This window comes from Alnus glutinosa, chromosome 9 (genome assembly GCF_958979055.1).
Source record: "Alnus glutinosa chromosome 9, dhAlnGlut1.1, whole genome shotgun sequence".
NCBI lineage: Eukaryota > Viridiplantae > Streptophyta > Magnoliopsida > Fagales > Betulaceae > Alnus > Alnus glutinosa.
The window spans coordinates 23,588,169-23,609,176 of record NC_084894.1 but is presented as its reverse complement, the minus strand read 5'-3'; the positions used below and the strand labels follow the sequence as shown (position 1 = coordinate 23,609,176).

General features: G+C 37.5%; 2 protein-coding genes across 2 annotated transcripts; one reads left to right on the top strand and one right to left on the bottom strand.

The window, feature by feature from the left end:
- Positions 1-1,081: 1,081 nt before the first annotated feature.
- On the top strand, positions 1,082-13,184 carry LOC133878095 (uncharacterized). Its single transcript, XM_062316592.1, has 5 exons — positions 1,082-1,251; positions 1,441-1,544; positions 10,701-10,782; positions 10,880-10,953; positions 12,644-13,184. Exons 1-5 carry the CDS (start codon positions 1,210-1,212, stop codon positions 12,894-12,896), a joined length of 555 nt encoding a protein of 184 aa, XP_062172576.1. The 5' UTR covers positions 1,082-1,209; the 3' UTR covers positions 12,897-13,184.
- A 903-nt stretch (positions 13,185-14,087) lies between these two features.
- Positions 14,088-16,513, bottom strand: LOC133877135 (scarecrow-like protein 14). Its single transcript, XM_062315383.1, has one exon. It carries the CDS (start codon positions 16,154-16,156, stop codon positions 14,204-14,206), a length of 1,953 nt encoding a protein of 650 aa, XP_062171367.1. The 5' UTR covers positions 16,157-16,513; the 3' UTR covers positions 14,088-14,203.
- Positions 16,514-21,008: the final 4,495 nt, after the last annotated feature.

Sequence of the window (21,008 nt, the reverse complement as noted above, 5' to 3'; positions counted from 1 at the left end):
GTATACCAGAAAATCAAAGAGGAAACTTGGGGTTTTTATTATGTGAATGAATAAATGGTGACAATTTTGTAATTTTTATATGATGTGGTAGAAATCATGTATAATAATAGAAAATTGGTATATCACGAATTGCAAGTACATAAGAAGTCAATCTACTAAATTGACATTAACCTAAATTAGAGTTAAACTAAAATAATGATTTTTATAATTAACCAAAAAAATCTAGTAGATCTTAATTTTTATAAATACAAATAAGGGAAAAGTTCATATAATTCCCTCAAATTATCCACTTCATTGTCAATGTCTATTTCAAACTACCAATAATGTCAATGTCTTCCCCGTCCTAAACTAAAACTACCAAAAAAATGTTCATGTCCTCTCTAATGACAAAAATACCCTTTATAAACTTATTAAATTTAAAATAAAAACTAAAAAATTATTAAAAAAAATTTAAAATAGCAAAAATTTATACAAAATATAAAAAATAAAAAATTATTTTTCTTCTTCTTTTTTTGTTTTTTTAAAAAAAGAAATTTGTTTTTATAATTTTCAGTTTTTTTTTTCTTCGTTTGCTTTTGTGTTTTTTTTTTTTTAAAAAAATCGTTCTTTTTTGTTTTTTATTTCAAAAAACATTTTGTAGTTTTTTTTTTTTTTTTTTTTTTTTTTTTTTTTTTATCTATTTGTTTTAGTTTTTTTTTTTTCTCGAATTTGTAATGTTATTTTTGTTTTATTGAAAAAATTTTAGGGTCATTTTCATATTTTTGTTGGTTTTAGGAGGACATTGACATTTTTTGATAGTTTGAGGAGGTATATTGAAATAATTAGTAGTTTGAGAATATTGATAGTTAAGTGATAGTTTGAGAGAAATATGTGTAATTTTTCCTAAAAACTAGTTAAGGGTGGTTTGGGCTAACCTAAATGCAACTTAGCCTCCGAGTCCAATGCCAACATCGGCTTAAATTCCGTTTAGGCCGATGAGCGGGTTAACCTTCGGCCTAGCATAGGCCCATCCAGCCCAATACTATGTCCGACTTTAGCAAGGACAAATTAGATGTTTTTGAATCCCTTCGGTTCCTATTCGTTTTTTTTCGCGTTGAACACGGACAGCTTCTTTTCTTGCACCGTGAGGGGGGAGAGAGAGAGAGAGAGAGAGAGAGGTGGGCTAAAGTTGTTGTTTTGAGCTTTTCTGGTGAAAACCGAGAAGCTGAAATGGCCAAGCGCGAGCTTTCTAGCACTCTGAAGAACTTGAAGGTAAATCAAAAAATACAAACTTGCTTCTATTTCCTCTATCAATAGTCTGTACTAGCTTCTCTATGCAAAATTTAGAAAAATACTCTTGATCTTTGAACTGGGGTTTGGTCAAATTCATCTGGGCATTCTTTAATTTTCGATATTTGCTGCAAAGTCCTAGTCTGTAAGCTCTTTTCTTTATTTCAATAGTTCATGCAAAGGGCAGCTGCGAGAGAGGAAAATATCAAGAAAGAAGAAGAGGTCAAGCCTCCTGATGGGAATTTGACTTCCCCTACTACAGTTAATAGAAAGTGGTAAATTTTCTTTCTTTTTTCAATTACGATATGATTTTACAAAGGGCGCAGTGCTATTTTGCTTTTTGAATTTATTTCATGTGCAATTGTGAGTTTTTTTTTTTAGTTTACATGTGACTGATATTTTGCATACCTTAGTATGGATATATAAGTTGGATTTTGCATTGTTTTGCTTTCTTGAGTTGCCCTTTTAAAGTGGTTCTGATGACGATTGCCATTGAGCAGCTTTTGGCGCCTCATGCATAACTATCACTTTGGAGGGGTGTTTTTGTATAATTTGCCCCCATTAGGACTGTTATGCTTGATAAAGGGTAGATGTTTTTGCAATTAGAAGTTCCCCAAACCTGTTCTTGGTGTTGGAGAAAGATTTTGAAACTGAGGGATGTCGCCAAGAAGTTTTTAAGATTCATGGTGGGGGATGGGAATAGAATTTATCGTTTGGTGGCACTCGGGTGGCATATTGTATGAGAAGTATGGTTATAGGGTGGTTTATGATGCTTTGGATGCAAAATTGTCTAGTGTAATGAATGGGAAGGATTGAGAATGGCAGCCTGCTAGATCCGATGAGGTTGTTAATATCCAAATAAGCTATCGATGGTGAAGATTGGGGAAGTTGATTAGGCAATCTGGGTGATTTCAAAGAAGGATTACTACACCAGCAGGGATACTTTGGATGCAATTTGTATAAGGAAACCAATTGAAGAGTGATGGAAGTTGGTATGTTTTTCTAACACTGGTCCTAGGCAAGGTTTCATTTTATGGCTTGCTTTTCAAACTTGTTTGACCATGGGTGAGAAGCTTTTGGGATGGGGTTACAGAGGTGAGGTGCAGTGTATGTTTTGCAGGAGTGTTATGAATCAAGGGAACATTTGTTTTTTGAATGTGGTTGTAGTAAAAGATTGTGGAGAGAGCTTATGAGTAGGTGCTTGGTTCTTGATCCTTCCATAGAGTGGCCAGCAGTGGTGTGTATGGGATTAAATGAGTGGAGAGACAAAATTTTAAAGGCCATTATCTGCAGAATTGCATGGAGTGATGTAGACCAGTTATGGAGACAAAGGAATGATATTAGGTAAGGTAGTCCTTCTAAAGCTGAAAAGAAAGTGCTCCAAGAGGTTGTTTGGGATGTGAAAAATAGAATTAGGGGGAGGAAATTTAAAAAGAATGATGTGAATGTAGATCTTTGTAGTAACTGGGGTATTGTACAAGATATTTGTCTTGATAGGGATTTGGGTTGTATTGAGTGTTCGCTGTCGCTAAAGAATCGCTGAGAGAGATTCTACTATTTGGTCAGGATGAATGAGTGGCTGTGCAGCCCTCCGGAGGAGATTGACCCTTCCCTGAGTCAGTCCAATCAGAAAGGGGAGGGCCCACTGTCTTGACTGCATTTCGGGAGTTTGAACACCATCCCATTTCAACCAAAAATACAACCCTGTCAAAGGTATCTAACCTTCCTTCCTTATGAGTGGAAATCCAATCCCGTTTTGTCTTTTTTGCATAAAAACCAGCCGGCCGTTAATATAATATAATATAAATAAATAAAGCTTGCTATTGTTGGGAGCTGTTGTAGAGCTTCTGTTGTTCTAGCCTAGTTTCTAGAGTGTGTTGTATTGTGTTTTTTTGTTAATACAAATTCATTCATAAAAAGAAAAAGAAAAAAAGAATCTGAGGCCTTCATAACTTGTATTTGATGCTGTAATTCAGATATCTTTAAGCTTAAAACCAGAGGTCATAAAGATGCTAATAAAGACATTTTATATGCCAAGCCTAATGCAAATGCCATTAATGTTGAATGTTTAAGATTCTTAATGTCTAATGCAATTTGTTTTAGAGGCTTGCCTTGATGCTAGGCATATGGTCAAATGTTTGGAACGCCATGCGGGATCATACTATTGAAGTGATCATGATGGGCTCAAAATGTAACTATGTAACAGCATGAATATCTACCAGGAAAATGCATCAATGTTGTCAATATACTTGTTTCATTCTGATTGGGTTTGAGGTTTACCCAACAAGAGTGGGTACACGAAGTGGCCCTTACCTTGGAGGGGTTCCTCGTCATAAAAATAAAATAAAAAATAAACTAATATATATATATAGACACACACACACACACACACACACACACACACTTGTTTCGTTCTGATTGTAATCTGTAGGCTGCAGGTGGTATAAGTTTGGTAATAGACGACCCTATCATGCACTATTTTCTCTAAGATTGTGTGAGGCATGGAAGTTGTGGAAGCTGAATTGTAGTTTAGAATTTTGGGGAAAAAAGCTGAAGAAGAATGAGAGATAAAATTATAGACCGTATTGACTTATGATAAACTTTTCCATTTGACTTTGAATCATATGGGCAATCCCAATAAGAAGTCTTGCACTTTGCTAGTATTTCTGTGGAGCTAAATAATGAAAATATATGATTTACATAGATACATACAAATTAAGCTTGGTAGATGAAAGTTGCTACAAAAAATTCTCAGTGGGTAAGAAAAGATCATGGGGTAGTATTTACTATGTAGAGAGATCCATGAGAATATCGATTTTCCATGAAATATTTTTTGCAATGTTAGCTTATGTCGGGGCAGCAGCACCTGCTTTCACCTTTTGTTATATTACTATGGGCATTCATTTGTGCTGCACCTTCAATTCTCATGCTTTTAATGTAGATGTCTTCTTCTTTTTTTTTTTTTTCTTTTTTCTTTCCGCCTGCCACTAAAACCACTAACCGCAACTGCCCTAGGCGGTTAGCGGTTTTTGCCAACTGCCCACCAAAGCGGTTATAAAGTTAGCGGTTATTTGTGGTTAATAGTTGCCCGCTTGTACACCTCTAGTTGGTATAAGCATCAACCTTGAAAATTTTTGGATAATAAAGATTAAATTCACTTTCATAATGATATTATTGGAATACTTTGGACATTTTATTACAGTATTGCAGACTTTGTATGACCATATGGTGTTCAAGTCACTATATTATGTTATAGAAAATGTGCATCAGATTACTTTGAAAAAAAGGGTTAATCACACTTAACAGCCATTCTGGTGAAAGTCTCGATGTGGGTGCCCTCAGAGAGTCGTTGGAAAGGATGCAAAAGGAGATTGACTTTTGGCTGAAGGGTTTGGCCTTGGTTGATGGTGGTGGTCTGGGTCGTGCAGCTTCTTCTAGGGCCCGGGTGGTGGGTTTCAAAGTGGCTCGGCCCAAATCCAAACCAAAGCCCAAATCAAAAACTATTGCATTATCCAAACCAGCCAGGGCCTCTAAAGGTAAAGGTATCTTGGAATGTCCATACCAGGCTATGGAGTGGAGGGCTAAGGTGGATCCAGGCTCCCGCCCCCCTTGGGCCCATGCGAGTTCGGTGCATATTCATGGGGCTGTTTCGACTCCGGGCTTGGACGCCGGGAACTTCACGCCTGGTGCCTCTTCCTCTACGTGGGCTCCGGCTCTGGGACATGTCGCCGCCTCCTCATCTCTCGACGGCCAGCTTCGTTCGCCGGTGAGGGAGTCATCTGCGCTGGTTTCGGTAGGCACAGATCCAGCCGCACGGGGGAATGGTTCTCAGAACAGTCCTCAGAGCCTAGTCACCGACTCTCCGACATTGACTCCATCTCCGGGTGTAGGTGCAGGGCAGCTCCTAGGACAGTCCAGGCTCTTGGATAGATGCTTCTCGCCCCTTTGTAGCTCTGAGGTGCAGGTGGAGGTAGAGGTGGTGCAGATGGAGGAACCGGGTCAGCAGAGGGAGGGGGAGCTGATAGTTGGGTCCGGTGCAGCAGGGGATAAGTTTTTTTCGGAGCAGGAGCAGTTGAATTGTAGTGATATCCCTGTCTTGTGTTTAGAGGGTGGTCTAGTGAGGGTGAAGGACTCAGCACTTTCGCAGTTGAGAAGTGTGGATATGCCGAGTGTGCCTCGGGAGTTGACGAGGAATGTGTTTGGGCATCAAACGGTGGATATGGAGATTGTTCCATGCTTTGGCAGTGCTGGAGGGGAAGGTTGTGAGTGGATGGGGGGGCCAGTGGTGGACTCAGTGTCCCCTGGTCTGCAGGTTGGATTGTTGGGTGAGGCCTCAAGAAGCATTACTCCCAGGGATGCTGGTTTGGTGGAGTTCAAGGAGGGGGGAGGGGCTGTTGATGTGGGTTCTCCTCTCAATGCCTACTCTCTAGACTTGGGGGGCTTGGGGTACTCGGACTGGGTGATGCAGAGTGCTAACGAGATTTATCCCATTGTTGGGATGACGTTCGTGGGGCATAAATTGCAATTGTTAGCTTTTCTGACTTGTATAGAAGAGGAGAGAAAAGAGGAGCGTCGCTTAGGTAAAGGACGCACGAAGGGTAAGAGGGAGATTAAGAATTTGGAGAGCTCTATTAACTATGATGCCAAAGGTTCCGGATGGAGTAGCGGTAAGAGGAGGGCAAGGGGGTTAGTAGTAGTGCCATGAAGCCGAAGATTCTTTCTTGGAACGTAAGGGGGCTGAATAATAGGCGTAAACGCTTAAGGATTTGCAATTTGCTCAGAGATTGGAAGGTGGATCTTATTTGCCTCCAAGAAACAAAAGTTAAGGATCCTTCTAGGAAATTTGTGCGTAGTCTTTGGGGGTGTAATTATGTGGATTGGTGTTGTTTGGATGCTAGTGGGGCCTCAGGGGGTATTCTTATCTTGTGGGATAAGAGGGTGGTGGAAAAGGTGGATGTGTGCGTGGGGAGTTTCACACTTGCAGTTCCTTTCAGGAATGTTGATGATCACTTTGAGTGGGGTTTTGTGGGCGTGTATGGTCCGAATTGCAGGGTTGATCGGTGGGGTCTTTGGGATGAGCTGGCTGGGATTATGAGTTGGTGGAGTTTGCCTTGGTGTATAGGGGGAGATTTCAATATTACTAGGTTCCCTAGCGAAAGATCTGGAGATGTTAGTGTGTCTGCAATGAGGAACTTTTGTGATTTTATCTCTGACCAGGGTCTTATGGATTTCCCGCTCGTTGGAGGTTCTTATACATGGTCGATCTCCTGTGATCCTTTTGTTTGGTCCAGAATTGATCGTTTTCTTGTCTCTCCTGATTGGGAAGAAAGGTTTCCTGAGGCGTCTCAGAAGAGGCTTCCCCGCCTTTTCTCTGACCACTTTCCTATTCTCCTCGATTGTGCTCACTCTTCTGCAAGAAGTAGGCCGTTCAAGTTTGAGAATATGTGGCTCAAGGTGGATGGTTTTGTGGGGTTGGTGAAACAATGGTGGGACTCATTCTCTTTTCATGGCTCTCCTAGCTTTGTGCTTGCATGTAAACTAAAGGCTCTCAAATCTAATTTGAAGACGTGGAATGTAGAGGCCTTTGGTAATGTGGAGAGGAACAAGAGAAAGCTTCTTGAGGAGATTCAGGCGATTGATACAGTGGAAGGCAGTAGGGCTTTGGTTGAGGGGGAAATTCAAAAGAAGCTGGAGGTTGTCAGTGAGTTAGAGAGATGCTCACTGATGGAGGAGGTCTACTGGAGGCAAAAGTCCAGGGTGACTTGGTTGAAAGAAGGAGATAAATGCACAAAATTCTTCCATTTTATAGCCAATTCAAACAGAAGGTATAACTCTATTGATTCCTTATTGATCAGAGATTCCATTTCTTCTAATCCGGCAGAGATAGGAGAGCATGTGGTTCAGTTCTATCAAGATCTCTTCTCTGAGAAGCACAGTTGGAGGCCTCGGTTGGATGATCTTTCCTTTGATGCCATTTTAGAGTCAGAAGCAAGGTGGTTGGAGAGAGCCTTTGAGGAGGAGGAAGTTAGAAAGGTAGTGTTTGCTTTTAATGGCGACAAAGCGCCGGGTCCGGATGGCTTCACTATGGCTTTTTTCCAAGATTGTTGGGAGGTGGTGCGCTTGGACATTATGGAGGTTTTTTCTGAGTTTCATGCTAGAGAAGTTTTTGAGAAGAGTTTGAACGCTTCTTTTATTTCTCTTATTCCTAAGACTCTAGGAGCTTTGTCTCTCAAAGATTTCCGGCCCATAAGCCTTGTAGGAGGTATCTACAAGATTATTGCTAAAGTCTTGGCCAACAGATTGAAGACGGTTATGGACAAGGTTATCTCCAAATCCCAGAGTGCTTTCATCAAAGGGAAGTAGATTCTTGATCCAATCCTTATTGCGAATGAATGCCTTGATAGTCGTATTAAATCAAGGGAGCCGGGAGTCGTTTGCAAAATGGATTTAGAAAAAGCTTATGATCACGTTAATTGGGATTTTCTGTTGTATATGTTGAGGAGATGCGGCTTTGGGGGAAAATGGTGTTTGTGGATAGCTCGGTGCATTTCTTCTGCAAAGTTTTCGGTGCTAGTTAATGGCTCACCATACGGCTTTTTCAGCAGCTCTCGAGGACTAAGGCAAGGAGACCCTTTGTCTCCCCTTTTGTTTGTGTTTGTTATGGAGGCGCTGAGTCGTATGATTACTGCGGCAGTGAGTAGGGGTGTGTTGGATGGTTTCAGAGTGGGCGATGCTTCTTTTTCCCACCTTTTGTTCGCTGATGACACATTGATTTTTTGTGATGCTAGCTCCTCCAAGACTCGGTCTTTGCGAAGTCTCTTGCTCTTATTTGAGGCTGTATCGGGTCTTAAGGTTAACTTGGCCAAATCCAGCATTATTCCAGTGGGGAATGTCGCTAATGTGGGAAGGTTAGCCGACATTTTAGAGTGTGAAGTTGCTTATTTGCCTGTGATGTATCTGGGTCTTCCATTGGGGGCTCCTTACAAGTCTACTCGTATTTGGGATGGAGTTATTGAGAAGGTTGAAACACGGTTGGCTAGTTGGAAAAGGTTATACCTCTCTAAGGGAGGGAGAGTGACCCTTATCAAGAGTACGCTTTCTAACTTACCTACGTACTACATGTCTCTGTTCCCTATACCGGTGAGTGTTGCTTCTCGCATTGAGAAGTTGCAACGCGATTTTCTTTGGGGTGGAATGGGTGAAGATTTTAAATACCATTTGGTGAGTTGGGAGAATGTTTGTACTCCAATTTCGAATGGGGGGCTTGGCATTAGGAAGTTGGTTCAGTTCAATCGCGCATTGCTAGGTAAATGGTTATGGCGATTTGGCATGGATAGAGATGCTTGGTGGAGAGTCGCGGTGGACTCCAAGTATGGAAGTTTGTGGGGTGGGTGGTGCTCCCGAGAGGTTGCTGGGGCGTTTGGAGTAGGGTTGTGGAAGTTTATAAGGAAAGGTTGGGAGAATTTCTCCAAATTCCTTAGATTGGAGGTGGGGGATGGGAGCAGGATTAGATTTTGGCATGACTTGTAGTGTGGAGATTCGATTCTGAAAGAAGTGTTTCCTGATCTCTTTGGCATTGCTCGGGTGAAGGATGCGTCAGTGGCTGATAATTTGGAGAGTTTGGGCGGGTCCATTCAATGGAATGTGAGCTTTATTAGAGAGGCTCATGATTGGGAAGTCGATGTTTTTGCCTCTTTCTTCCAGGTGCTGGGCTCTACCAAGGTGAATTTTGAGAGGGCAGATTGTCTTAAATGGGTCCCGTCCAAGAAAGGTGTGTTCAGGGTGAAGTCATATTTTGGTTCTATGATGTGTGCTGGAGGTACTCGGTTCCCATGGAAGTGTGTGTGGCGGTCTCAGGCTCCCCCGAGGGCAGCTTTCTTTACTTGGTCTGCAGCTTTAGGCAGAATTCTTAACTTGGACAATCTTAGGAAGAGGAACATAATTATTGTGGATAGATGCTGTCTTTGCAAGCGGGATGGGGAATCAATGGACCATATTCTTCTGCATTGCGATCTGGCCTCAGCTCTATGGAACAACATTTTCTCCTGCTTTGGTATTTCGTGGGTCATGCCTAGGAGTGTGCTTGACTTAGTTGTTTGTTGGTGGAAGTCTGGAAGATCTGGGAGCGCTACTTCTTGGAAGATGGTGCCTATTTGCCTTTTTTGGTGTATTTGGAGAGAAAGAAACTTTAGGTGTTTTGAGAATCTAGAGAGCTCTCTAGAGGAGGTGCTAGAGTTGTTTCTCCATACCTTGTATGTCTGGTCGATGGCTTATTTGTACCCTTTATCTATCAGCTTTGCTGAATTTCTTGCTTCTTTTTCGCTTTCTAGTTAGGTGTTTCCTGTTGTATACTTCTAGTGTACGTAGGGGCGCCTTACGCTTTCAATAAAACTATCATTACTTATCAAAAAAAAAAAAAACTTCCCTCAATTACCACTCATTTAAACGTTGCCCCCACAAACTATCACCTATCACAACCAGCCCCCTTCAACTACCAATTGTTGGAAAAAAAGTCCCATTTTGTTAACCAAGGTCGTTAAATTTGACATGCATGTTCTCATTTTTCTGTAAAATTACAAAAATGCCCTCAAGTAAAAATATACAAAAAGAAAAATTAGAAACTAAAAAAAAAACTTAAAACTTAAATACCCATAAGGGGTGGTTGTCGAACCACCCCCGAATCACTTGGGGGTGGTTTGGCCACCATCCTGGCGTTTTTGGTTTTTATATTTATTTATTTATAATTTGAGGGTTTATTCTTTTTATTCTTTTTTTGAATTTTTTTTTTTAATTTTGAGGGTATTTAAGTAAATTTAGTTTCTAAACTCAGGTTATTTTCATCATTTTACGCCTAAAAACGCACGTGATCTAGTATTTGTCCCTTTTAATGATATGGCCTAACTGAAGGGCTTTTTTGCCAACGAATGGTAGTTTAAGAGGGTTGAGTGTGACAAGTTGTAGTTGGTGGGGACAATGTGTAAATGAGTGGTAGTTGATGGGGTTAAGTGTAATTAACCAACAAAAAAAATTGGAGAATGTGACATGCAAGTTTGAACAACTTCATCTTCTACAAGCTTCGTTTTAATGTCTTTTAATATTCGACACAAAAGTGCATAATTTTATAGCTTGAAATTTCCTATAAATTTGGTTGGAGTTCCTATGACCCAGCTTATAAAAAGTGATTTGTCCTTTAAGCATGTGAGAAACACATACTATTAAAAAAAATGTGCGTCTCATGCTAAGAGACACATCGATTTGTTAGAGGTTGGGTTGTAGGAACTCTTAGAACCCAATTTGTAGGAAATTTTTGTGTTGTGGATAATAGAATAGCTGTGTCTACTGCTGGAGCTGCTTATTTACTTATATTTTCTGACATGCTTTGGTTCATATTTTTACTCATTTCATTTGGATGGCTGTCTGTATACTTGCAGTGTGGTCATAACGGAAGGTGATCCCCATCCTGGAGCAATTAAAGGTCGCATGTCATTTCAGAATTTTAATCCTTCTATTGATGTGAGTAGAAAGGTCAACTGACCTGAAAACTTTTCAATGACTTTTCACCTCATGTACTTCTCTTTTTTCTGCTCATGCAAAGCCTTTGTCATGGTAGAAACTGAGTGAAGCAACAGCAAACCCAGAGTCTGCCACTTCTCCTAGCAGTCAAGGTGGAGGAATATCTTTTAGGTGCGTTGACTTTCAAATTATCTTATGTTTTTGTTATGCCAGTTCCTTACACACATTTTGTGAAAAATGTATCAAACTGCTTTTAAACAACTTGTTTTCGAAATTTAGAGATTATTGTCATGAAAAATGCTTTCACCGTCTGTGCTAAGATGCAATTCTGCTACTATTGAGGCTGTCTATTCCACCCAAGAATATGAATATTAGAAGTTTCTATATTATGCTAGGGCTACAAGCAATAAACACTGTATTTATAAAAAGAAAAAGGAGAAACTACACTTAGCCTCCCAAACTTACACCTCTTTGACACTTAGAGCATTCTCAATGGTTTAGCCATTTTATCTTTTTACCTAAAATGGCTAATCAAACCACTAAAAATGCATTTTTCATGCATTGGTGAACAGTATTCACCAATGCATAAATTTTTTTATTAGTTTCTCTCTCTCCCTCTCTCTTTCTTTAAGATTTTTCTCATTCATCTTTTCATCTATCCCTTTCTCTCCAACAAAGAACACACTTTTTTCTCTCTCCACATATAACCGTTAGAAAAATGACTGTTTGGAAAAAGTGACCGTCAAAAGATCCTTAGAAAATAAATAAAGAAAGAATATTTAAATAGCATAGAGAAAAAATAAATAATCGGATGTAGGGTGCATTTTAAAAGCCATTAGCTAAAATAGATAAAGTAGCTTTTAGTTAGCTATTTTAGATAGAAATATGGCTAAACCATTGGGGATGCTTTTAGATCACCAAACTTTAAAAAATGACACTTGACCTCGTCAAACTGCTACTTGGTTACAAGTTATACCCTTCGTTAGCATCCGCTATTAATATGAATGGAAAATGTCATATGTGACACGCATGTGATTTTTTTTTACAACTTGGGGGGGTGTGTTCAGCCACCCGTAACCATTTTCGGGGGCCATCCCCACTGCCTTGTAGGGTTGGTTCGGCTACTCCTTGACCATTTTGAGGGTGGCAGAACCACAACCCTGCATCTTTGTGGGGGTAGTTCGGCCACCTGACCATTTTGGGGTGGCCAAACCACCCCCTACAAGGCCAAACCGCGGCCTTGTAGCCGCAGTTAAGTTGGAAAACAAAAGTCCTTACTTGATGTGGCTTTTAAAATTACTATTGGATCAAAATTCAATAGTGATCTATCATACATCTAATGGTGATTTAAAAGCCACATCAATTTTAGGAGGGCATGGGTCCTTATAGCATTACTCATAGCTTTGAAGGTATTTAAGTATATATGTCTGATATTACCCACATGATTGGTTTACAGACTGTAATCTCTTCTCAAAATATAAAGTTTCTCATTTTGGAGCTTACAAGGGATATCTGATGCTGGATGTTACTTACAGACTCTTAAAATTGATAAATGTGTGAATAGAACATGAAAAATTCAACAAGTGCATGCAGACAAATAGACAACGAGGGATCTGAAGATAAAATTTTATGGCCATAAGGTTAATGAGCTCTGCCACAAATTGAACTTCCTCCCCTAATAGAAATGGGTTGGAGAGTGAGGTCAAGGGTTCAGGATCCTCCCGGTGCATGTGTAGCTTATCAATAAAAGAACAATGACAACTATGTGCTTGCAAACTTACTGAGAGAAGAACACATTCCTATGCTTATTTCCACTACTGATGACACATCTGATATTTTTCCTTTTATTTGCATTTTACAGAGAAAATGGATCCTCAATGGATGGAGCAGGGTGCTCGAACATTGAATCGAATCGTGAGGCTAGTGGAGAACTTAAAAGAAAACAGTCTGAAGTAGTGTCTGAAACACAATACCCTAATAAATCACCAAAAGATGTTCAAAGTAATCAACAATCAGCACCAAATAATAGTAAAGGCTCCTTCAAGAAACCAAAGGGTCAAAAGCTGGACTGGAGTGTTCTTAGACCGTCAAAGAGTCAAAACAAAAGGTCGTGAGCATATAAGATGTTCACATACACAATTGTGTCAATTTCTTTTCTTATTTGCTTCTGTACTAAAATTTGAATTTGTAATCTCCTGTCTTATTTTTTTTACATTAGTTTTCTTAACCAGTCATTAATTTTAGGAGGTAGAACTTAGTTCGTTTGCTTTTTTGAGTTTTGTGGGTAATGTTTATGGAATTATGTAATACTTCCCACCTACGGCTACAGTCAAATTCAGACAGATGGATTTTACTAGTTTTTGCTTTTCCAGTTTAAACATCTTTGAAGGTTTATCTACCTAGTTTTGTGTCATCCTATTTTTCTGTTACAGAACTTTAATTTGGTTTGGTGTATCGAAACTTGGATTTTGTTTAGGTGCAGTAAAAAAGAAGAAATTATTGGAGATCTTTTGTAGTTTTTTCAATGGTTTAGATTTAATTTACTCTCTTCCTTCTAGAAAACTTGAAATTAACAAGAAATCTCTGATAGGTTTTTTTACTGCATATATGTCAAATCCATCGAATTTGGTGCATGGCTTTTCAAGATGGTTTGGTGGTAGTTTTTCTTTGCTTTGGATTTTGACATCCTGATGAATATAGCTGGTGATTTGATTTGGTATAATATACCAGTCTAATGGATACTCCATGCAATATGTCTTACCCCTTTGCTTTTAGCACATGCTATGTCTTCTGTTTGGAAAATGACTTGTTACTCATAAAAGAAAGACATTTTATGTGCAGTTTAAATTAATAGTCTTTTAACACTCCCTTCAATTATAGGTCCAAACTTTTTATTATCCACAAGTGAAATATTTAATTGAAATAAGATGAATTATGAAATTAGGGTTTTGAACTTATAATTTCTGTTTTGATATTATGTTAAATTACTTAATACTTATCTTAAAACTTAAGTTTTAACGACAAAAATGGATGATTTAGCACTTATGTCAAGTGTTTACAGGTGAAATGTGTTTTTTGCCCCTTCGAAAAGAAAGTTTCATATATAAAGAAAGAGTGTTAGCTTATGAACTACGAGCAGTATTTTAATTAAGCTCCAACTTGACCCAAAGAATAATGTATTTCACACCAGTAGCTTTTCATATTGAAAACATAAAATATATATATAAATATTAATCATTTAAAACACGCCGCATCAACTGGTATGAATTTGGTCGATCCAACACAAAAGGTAACACCGATGGCAATGCAATAAAATTCCTATTTATATTGACTGGGTAAACATATAAAACATCAGTACATGTAGATCCAAATCTAATGTGACCATCTCAGAACCTTGGATGAGCATTAATATTCAGAGCTTTTATGCAGGTTGCCAAAAAGAAAGAGCAAGGGTAATACGGCCCTTCCATCCCTGCAGCATCCACTGGCCATCCACATCCACCACGAAATCCTTGTGATACTCAGACTTCACCGTTTTCTTCACTTGGTACAAGATATCCTGGTCCAATGGCAGCTGCCTGAACCCAGCCCTCAGATTACGGACCTGCCACTGCTTGTAAGTCTCTGGTCTTTCAACCCTTTCCAGGCCTTCACAGGCTATGACGTTCATAATATCCCTTCCATATATCTCTTTCTCAAACAGTAACCTCTGTTGATCTTCGCGAGCCACATTTGCGTCAAACATATCAAAGCATGCAGAGAAGTGGAAGAGCGCCTCCCGGAACCGCGTGACAAAGAAGGGCGCATTGTATGTTCCATTAACAACACCATGCACGAATAAATCCGGATTTATTCTCTTGATCAGCTTTAGCACGGTGTCTCTTGGGCTGTTCGCCACCATTGTTTCATCAGGCAGATTCTTCAAACGGTACAAACAGTTAACAACGGTCAGTTCATCCCTGTCAATCTTGAGATCCTCAAGCTGAATAGTTTCCCATTTTTTCGCTATGACACTGAATTCAAAAGGGACGTTAAATCTCTTGCAATAGTTTTGCAAGCGACGCCCTGTCTCTTCAACTCTTTCTGCAGGCCGAAAACCCGGCTGGGGAAGCTCAATCCCCGTCACGCGAAGCTTGGGAGCTCCACCGGGCCTTTCAGAGAGCCGTTGGATGAGGCAGGGCCATTGGTAACCATAAAGAATCCCAAAATCAATAATATGAATTCTTGTTGCTTTCTGGGATAGAGACAGTTTCCTAATCGTTCGATTAGCAAAGAAATTTGACATTCTTTTGAAAGGGCATGCTTTAACGTATACCTGGTAAGCTTTTAAGATGTCAGCAGCTGATGTTCCATTACTCACATGGGGTGTATAAACAGGCACCCTGGTGCCAGCCAAGCGTGCCTCGAGGGCGTTGGAGAAGTAATGAGCTAATCTCTGGTTTGCATCTCCGGAGGGAGAAGAGTGGGGACTAATCTGCTTGAGTAGTTCATTTCCAGTTCTTTGGTCACCGCTTGCCACAGCTTGCGCGCATTGAGTAAGCAGAGTCCATAAATCTACTAGTTCCCCCTTGTTATTACCTTGTTTCTTCGAACGAGTTGTTTTGCCATTAGGCTGCAACTTTCTGCTGCTTCCTCCTCCATTTCCTGAAGATTCATGAGGACCGCATGAAGTAGAGTTGTCGTCTCCACGATTACAAAGCAACAATACCTTATCAAACATGTCTAGTGGTGCGGAATCTCCCGCATAAACCGCCGACTGCTTGTTGTTCCTTCCTTCTTCTTGATCGTCTCCATCCTGCCGCTGATGATTTTTCTTTCCCCTTGATCCATTTGCTGAGGAGTCCCCGATCCGATTCTTTTCGGCCTTGGCCACCACATCCCTGTTTTTCTCCGGAGGCACTGGTGGAATGCTCTCCAAATCAATGATTTCACGAATATTGCCATTTGGAAGGGACTTACTGCTATCAGCGCTGTCTGGGCTGTCGATGTTTTGGTAGAAATTACAAGAATGGAGTTGATGGGACGATGGAGGATATTCCTGACCAAGGGCTTCATACAATGATTTTTCAGCAGCCTGGAGAGCCAGACAGTCCTGCAACATGCATGGCTTAGTCTCCAGGTCTTCTTCCATAAGCATCTCGTTTATGTACTTGAGGAAAACATTGGAGAAGTCACCACTGTCAGATGGATCACTTGAATCAATACTAGATTCTTGTGAATTGGCTGGAAGGATAGGCGTCGTATTGACAAATTCATTACTGACTTGATCAAACCGATTTACAGGATTATGATCATTTGAAAACAGGGGAACTGAGCCATGGTGGAAAGTGAATTTATTCATGGATCTTGGAAATCGTTCAAGAAGGGTATCCATAAAGACCCAAGTATTTGACTTCCAAGAAACCCGACTGTAATATGAAGTTCTGATACCTACGACTTAGAAAAAGAAGCTTTTGGTTGCCAAGAAAGAATACTGGTCAGGAAAAGACAATAATAAAAGAATATGCTGAAACTAAATCGTGGGTAATCAAAGAATTGGAGATCTGGGCGTTGGAGAAATCCAAGTATCAATGGAGTAAAGACCGAGTATCTGCAGCCTGCAGGCATAAAGAAGATAGGGGATCGATAATGGGTTCCTATTAAACGAACCCTAAAGGAACCATCTTCAGGGTTTTGAACCTTCTGGGAAACACACTCAGACAGACAGCAAGACAAAATGATCGGCCGCCAGCCCTTTTCATGGCTGACCGAAATAGTATTATGCTCCTGTTGGAACCAAGTGGAACTTATCATTGTGTCTACGTGGCAGATGAATAGGGTACCTTGATCCACAAGTCATCGACCGCATTTGTGACAGAGTGTGAACGCGGGATTGTTATTATTGTATTGGAGAGTGACGTACGTGTTGAATCCTGGTCCGCTAATTGGTGTACGAAAAATATAAAATAATAATAATAAAAAAAAAAAAGAAAAAAAAAAAAGGAGGAAGATCCTAAAAGAGATAGAGTTAACAAAACAAGATATTGTTTGGATTGGGTTGAATCATTTCCCATTAATTAAAGTGGGGTACATATAAAAAAAGAACAAGAATCCAGAGGAGATAAAGCCACCAAATGTCTACACATTTCTCATTCATTTATTTAGATTTAAATAAATAATAAAATGAAAGAAACATTACTTTTATTTTATTTTACTGACGTAACAATGACGATCAACTCTTAAATTAATATTTGTTAAAAATAAAATTCAAAAACCAATTAATAGTGACATTAATGAAATGAAACTAAAGTATAATATATATCTTTTCTATTAAATGAATGAAGGTATAGAGTTTTTAAAGTGTAACGGGTTTAAGAATCTCATTTCATTATTTAAATTAGAGAAAAATAGACATATCCTCCTCAAACTACTATTTAATTATCAACATTCCTCTCAAACTATCAATTATGTTAATATTTTTTCTCAAACTACTAAAAAATCTTAATGTTCTTCCTAATGACAAAAATATTATTCATAAAATTATTAAAATAAAATAAAATAACAAAAAGTTATAAAATAAAAAATAAAAACTGGTTTTATTTTCTTTTGTTTGTTTTTTTTAATTTTTTTTTTTTTAAAAAATAGTTCTTTTTTTGTTTTTAATTTTTTTCTTTAATTTGTTTCTTTAATTTGTTTTTTAAAAAAATAATTTTTTTTTATAGTTTTTTTTTTAATTCATAAGGACATTTTTGTCTTATTTTGTTGGTCTTATGAGCGACATTGACATTTTTTGGTAGTTTGAATGAAGATATTGACACAATTAGTAATTTAAGAAAATATTAACAATTAAATGATAATTTGAGTATGATATATATATATATATATATATATATATATATATATATATATATATATATATATATTTTTCCTTTAAATTAAGATTTATTTTTCACAATAACAAAAGAGAAATGATCCCTACACTCATTTCTCACAACAGCCCCACAACAAGCTGACGTGGCTGGTAATATTTTATTATTTTTTTTGTAAAAAGAAAACAAAAAAAATAATAAAATATTACCAGCCACGTCAGCTTGTTGTGGGGCTGTTGTGAGAAATGAGTGTAGAAATCATTTCTCATAACAAAATTATGTCAGTTGGATTTAAACAATGAAAAATAATTCTTTGCACAACTGTTATGCAAAGTCTTAAAAATATAAAGTGAGTCTCATATAAATTTCACCACATGAATTTAATGTGAAACTCATTCTCTATCTATGGAATGGTGCACATCAGTTACATTCTCCTTAAACGATTATCATTACCATTTGACTTAACTTGCCACCCACGTCTCTCTCTCTCTCTCTCCATGGACTTCAGGTTGGGCTCTCTTGTAGTCGAGCACTGCTGAGTACAGGTATTTCGTAAATGATTGGGCTAATTGGCTATCATGCCAACCTGTCTCAAGCAATGGGCTCTCCCGAGAAGATTCTAAATCCTGATTACACAAATAAATTTCCAAATAACTAAAGAATTGAGGACTAAAAATTAAATTTTTGGACCGATAATTAGATTGAATTTTTAGGACACGTGCTTTGACTCGTTATCAAATGGTCACTTTAATTTGCAAAAGTGTCACAAATAAATATTTGTGGATATCTTATGAACATAGTTGTTACTTTTGTCTAAAAGCTTAACGGTGCTTTATGCCAAACCAATCAACAATTGCTATGTGTCCCGTATGTCTATTAATATCATTTAAAAATTATAAAGTAATATTGATTAAGTTAAAAAAATAATGGGGGTGGGGGAGATCCACCCCGCAACCCACTATGGAATCTTCCTTGGCCACCATCATTCATTTTATTTTTTTTAAAAAAAAACTTATGATTTATTTATTTTTTTTAAGAAAAAGTCCACAAACCTCTTCAAACTACTACTCAATTGATAATGTCTCTCTCAAAATTTTAATTAAGACAATGTCCCCCCCTCCCCCCCAAAAAAATCTACCAAAAAATTGTCAATATCTCTTAAGGCTAGCAAAAATACAAATATGACCTTACAATTTTTTTATAAGACAAAAATACTCCTGTAAATTATTATTATTTTTTAATTTCTTTTAAAAAAACAAATATTTTAATTTAAAAAAAATTGAAAACTTTTTAATTTTTCTTTTTAATTTTTAAATTTGGCCACCCTTGATTTTTATGTATTTATTTTTTTTTTGAATTTTTTTGTATTTTTTTATTGAGGATATTTTTCGTTATTGGAGGGAACATTGACAATTTTTTGTAGCTTGGCGGGAACATTGTCCAAATTAAAAGTTTAAGAGAGACATTATCAATTGGGTGGTAATTTAAAGAAGATGCGTGAACTTTACGCTATGTTATCATGTATTTTTAGTTTTAAAAATAATGTTAATGTGACATAAAAGACACTTCATAAATTATGAAAGGACTTTCAACATGACACGCAATTAAATTATCGAACGAAATATGAATGGAAATAACAATTACATTTTTATAAGATGTCCATAAATAAATATAAACCCTTTGTAACGCTATTATAAGTCAAAATGATTATTTTAATTTTTTTTGTTCGCATCAAAATGACTATTTGATAGCAAAACAAAAGGATACTAAAAAATAAAAAATAAATAAAAGGTACTTGACCCTTGAGAATTTCAAGAGACGCCAGTCCCAGGTAGAAGATTCTCTTGGCGTAATGAGTGGCGGCCCTTCTAGTCAACCGACACCTGCGGTTGCCAACAATTAACTAATAAAAGATCGGTTCCCCAGCATAAAAACGACAGTCCCCACGTAGGAGATTGATCGTCCGATGGACCAGATTCATCCCACGTACCATGAATCTTTTCCTTTGCACATTGCACTTATTGACTTTAAGTAAGACCTCCAATTTCTATACAATGAGGCTGCCCCACCACTAGTCACTGCTGCCTTTTATATAACCACCCTCCACCAGAATGAATAAATTGAATAATCTTCATGTCGGTTGAAATCAACCATACCCTTTTTTTAAAAAAAAAAAAAAAATTTAAAATTAAAAAAATACATTTTACCCTTCTAAAATTTTTACAATGCTTTCACTTTTGTTTTCGATGTTTAAAAATTATCAATGTATTCGAACCAAAATTTTGAAATTTTTAATGTTGTCGATCTATTACTGAAGTCCATTCTTTTTTTTAATGAAAATAGACCCACGTGAGTTTTTCTTTCTTATCTTTTTTTTTTTTTTTGTAAAAAAAAAGCAGAAATATTTAGGGGTGGTCCTCCTAGCCGGCCGAATAGAGTCACCCTCTTGGCCAAATGAGGGTGGCCGAAGGCCCGAAACCACACGCAACGTTCTTTTTTGAAATATTTTGAAAAGATTTGTCCCTAAAAACTCATGTAAGTTGACTTCTATTGAAAATGACGGATTTAAGTAACAAAAGAGCAACATTCTCAAATTTGGTTGAGATATATTGCCAATTTATAACATCGGAGGCAAAGAAGTTGAGAAGTTGTGAAACTTTCGAAAGTAAATTGTATTTTTTTTATTTTTAATTGCATTTTAAATCTTGGAATGCTAGAGTTATAATTGATTGAAATAGCGTGACATAGAGGCCTTGACTTTGAGAGCAATTAGCCAGATTCGTAATAAAATAGATCTTATCCTGTTTATCAGAAGAAATTTATTCATAATTAATGCATATTATATAAATCGACTCAATAAATATTTGAAAAATACAAAAACAAAATAATAATAATAACTTTTAACTATTATATTTTTAACTATGAACTTGGCTTGTTTTTTTTTTAAGAAGGATCGAGAAGGAGATGTAGATAAGCTTGATGTGTCCAACAAGTCTTCCGGCAGCCAAAAGGTTACTCGCCTAGTCAAACCTACCAGTTTTCGTGTCCATGTTCCACGGCAGAAATATCTCTATTCAAAAAGTCACAAAAATCTGTAAATGACTTTTATGTATATAATTATTAAATAGTATGATATCTAGCACGTTTTTAATTAATTCTTGTACGTGATACTTAATCATGCACCAGACACCACGGTTGGTTTGAATTTACGATTTTAAAAAGTATGATTTAAAATAAAGGTTTTAAAATATGTGATTTGAAAAAAGTAATTTTTAAAAACACAGTTATGCGTTTGGTAAAATTACAATTTTACCTTTAAAATCGTAAATTAGCCTTTAAAATTCTATGTTTTTAAAAAAACACCATCTTACTTGAGAT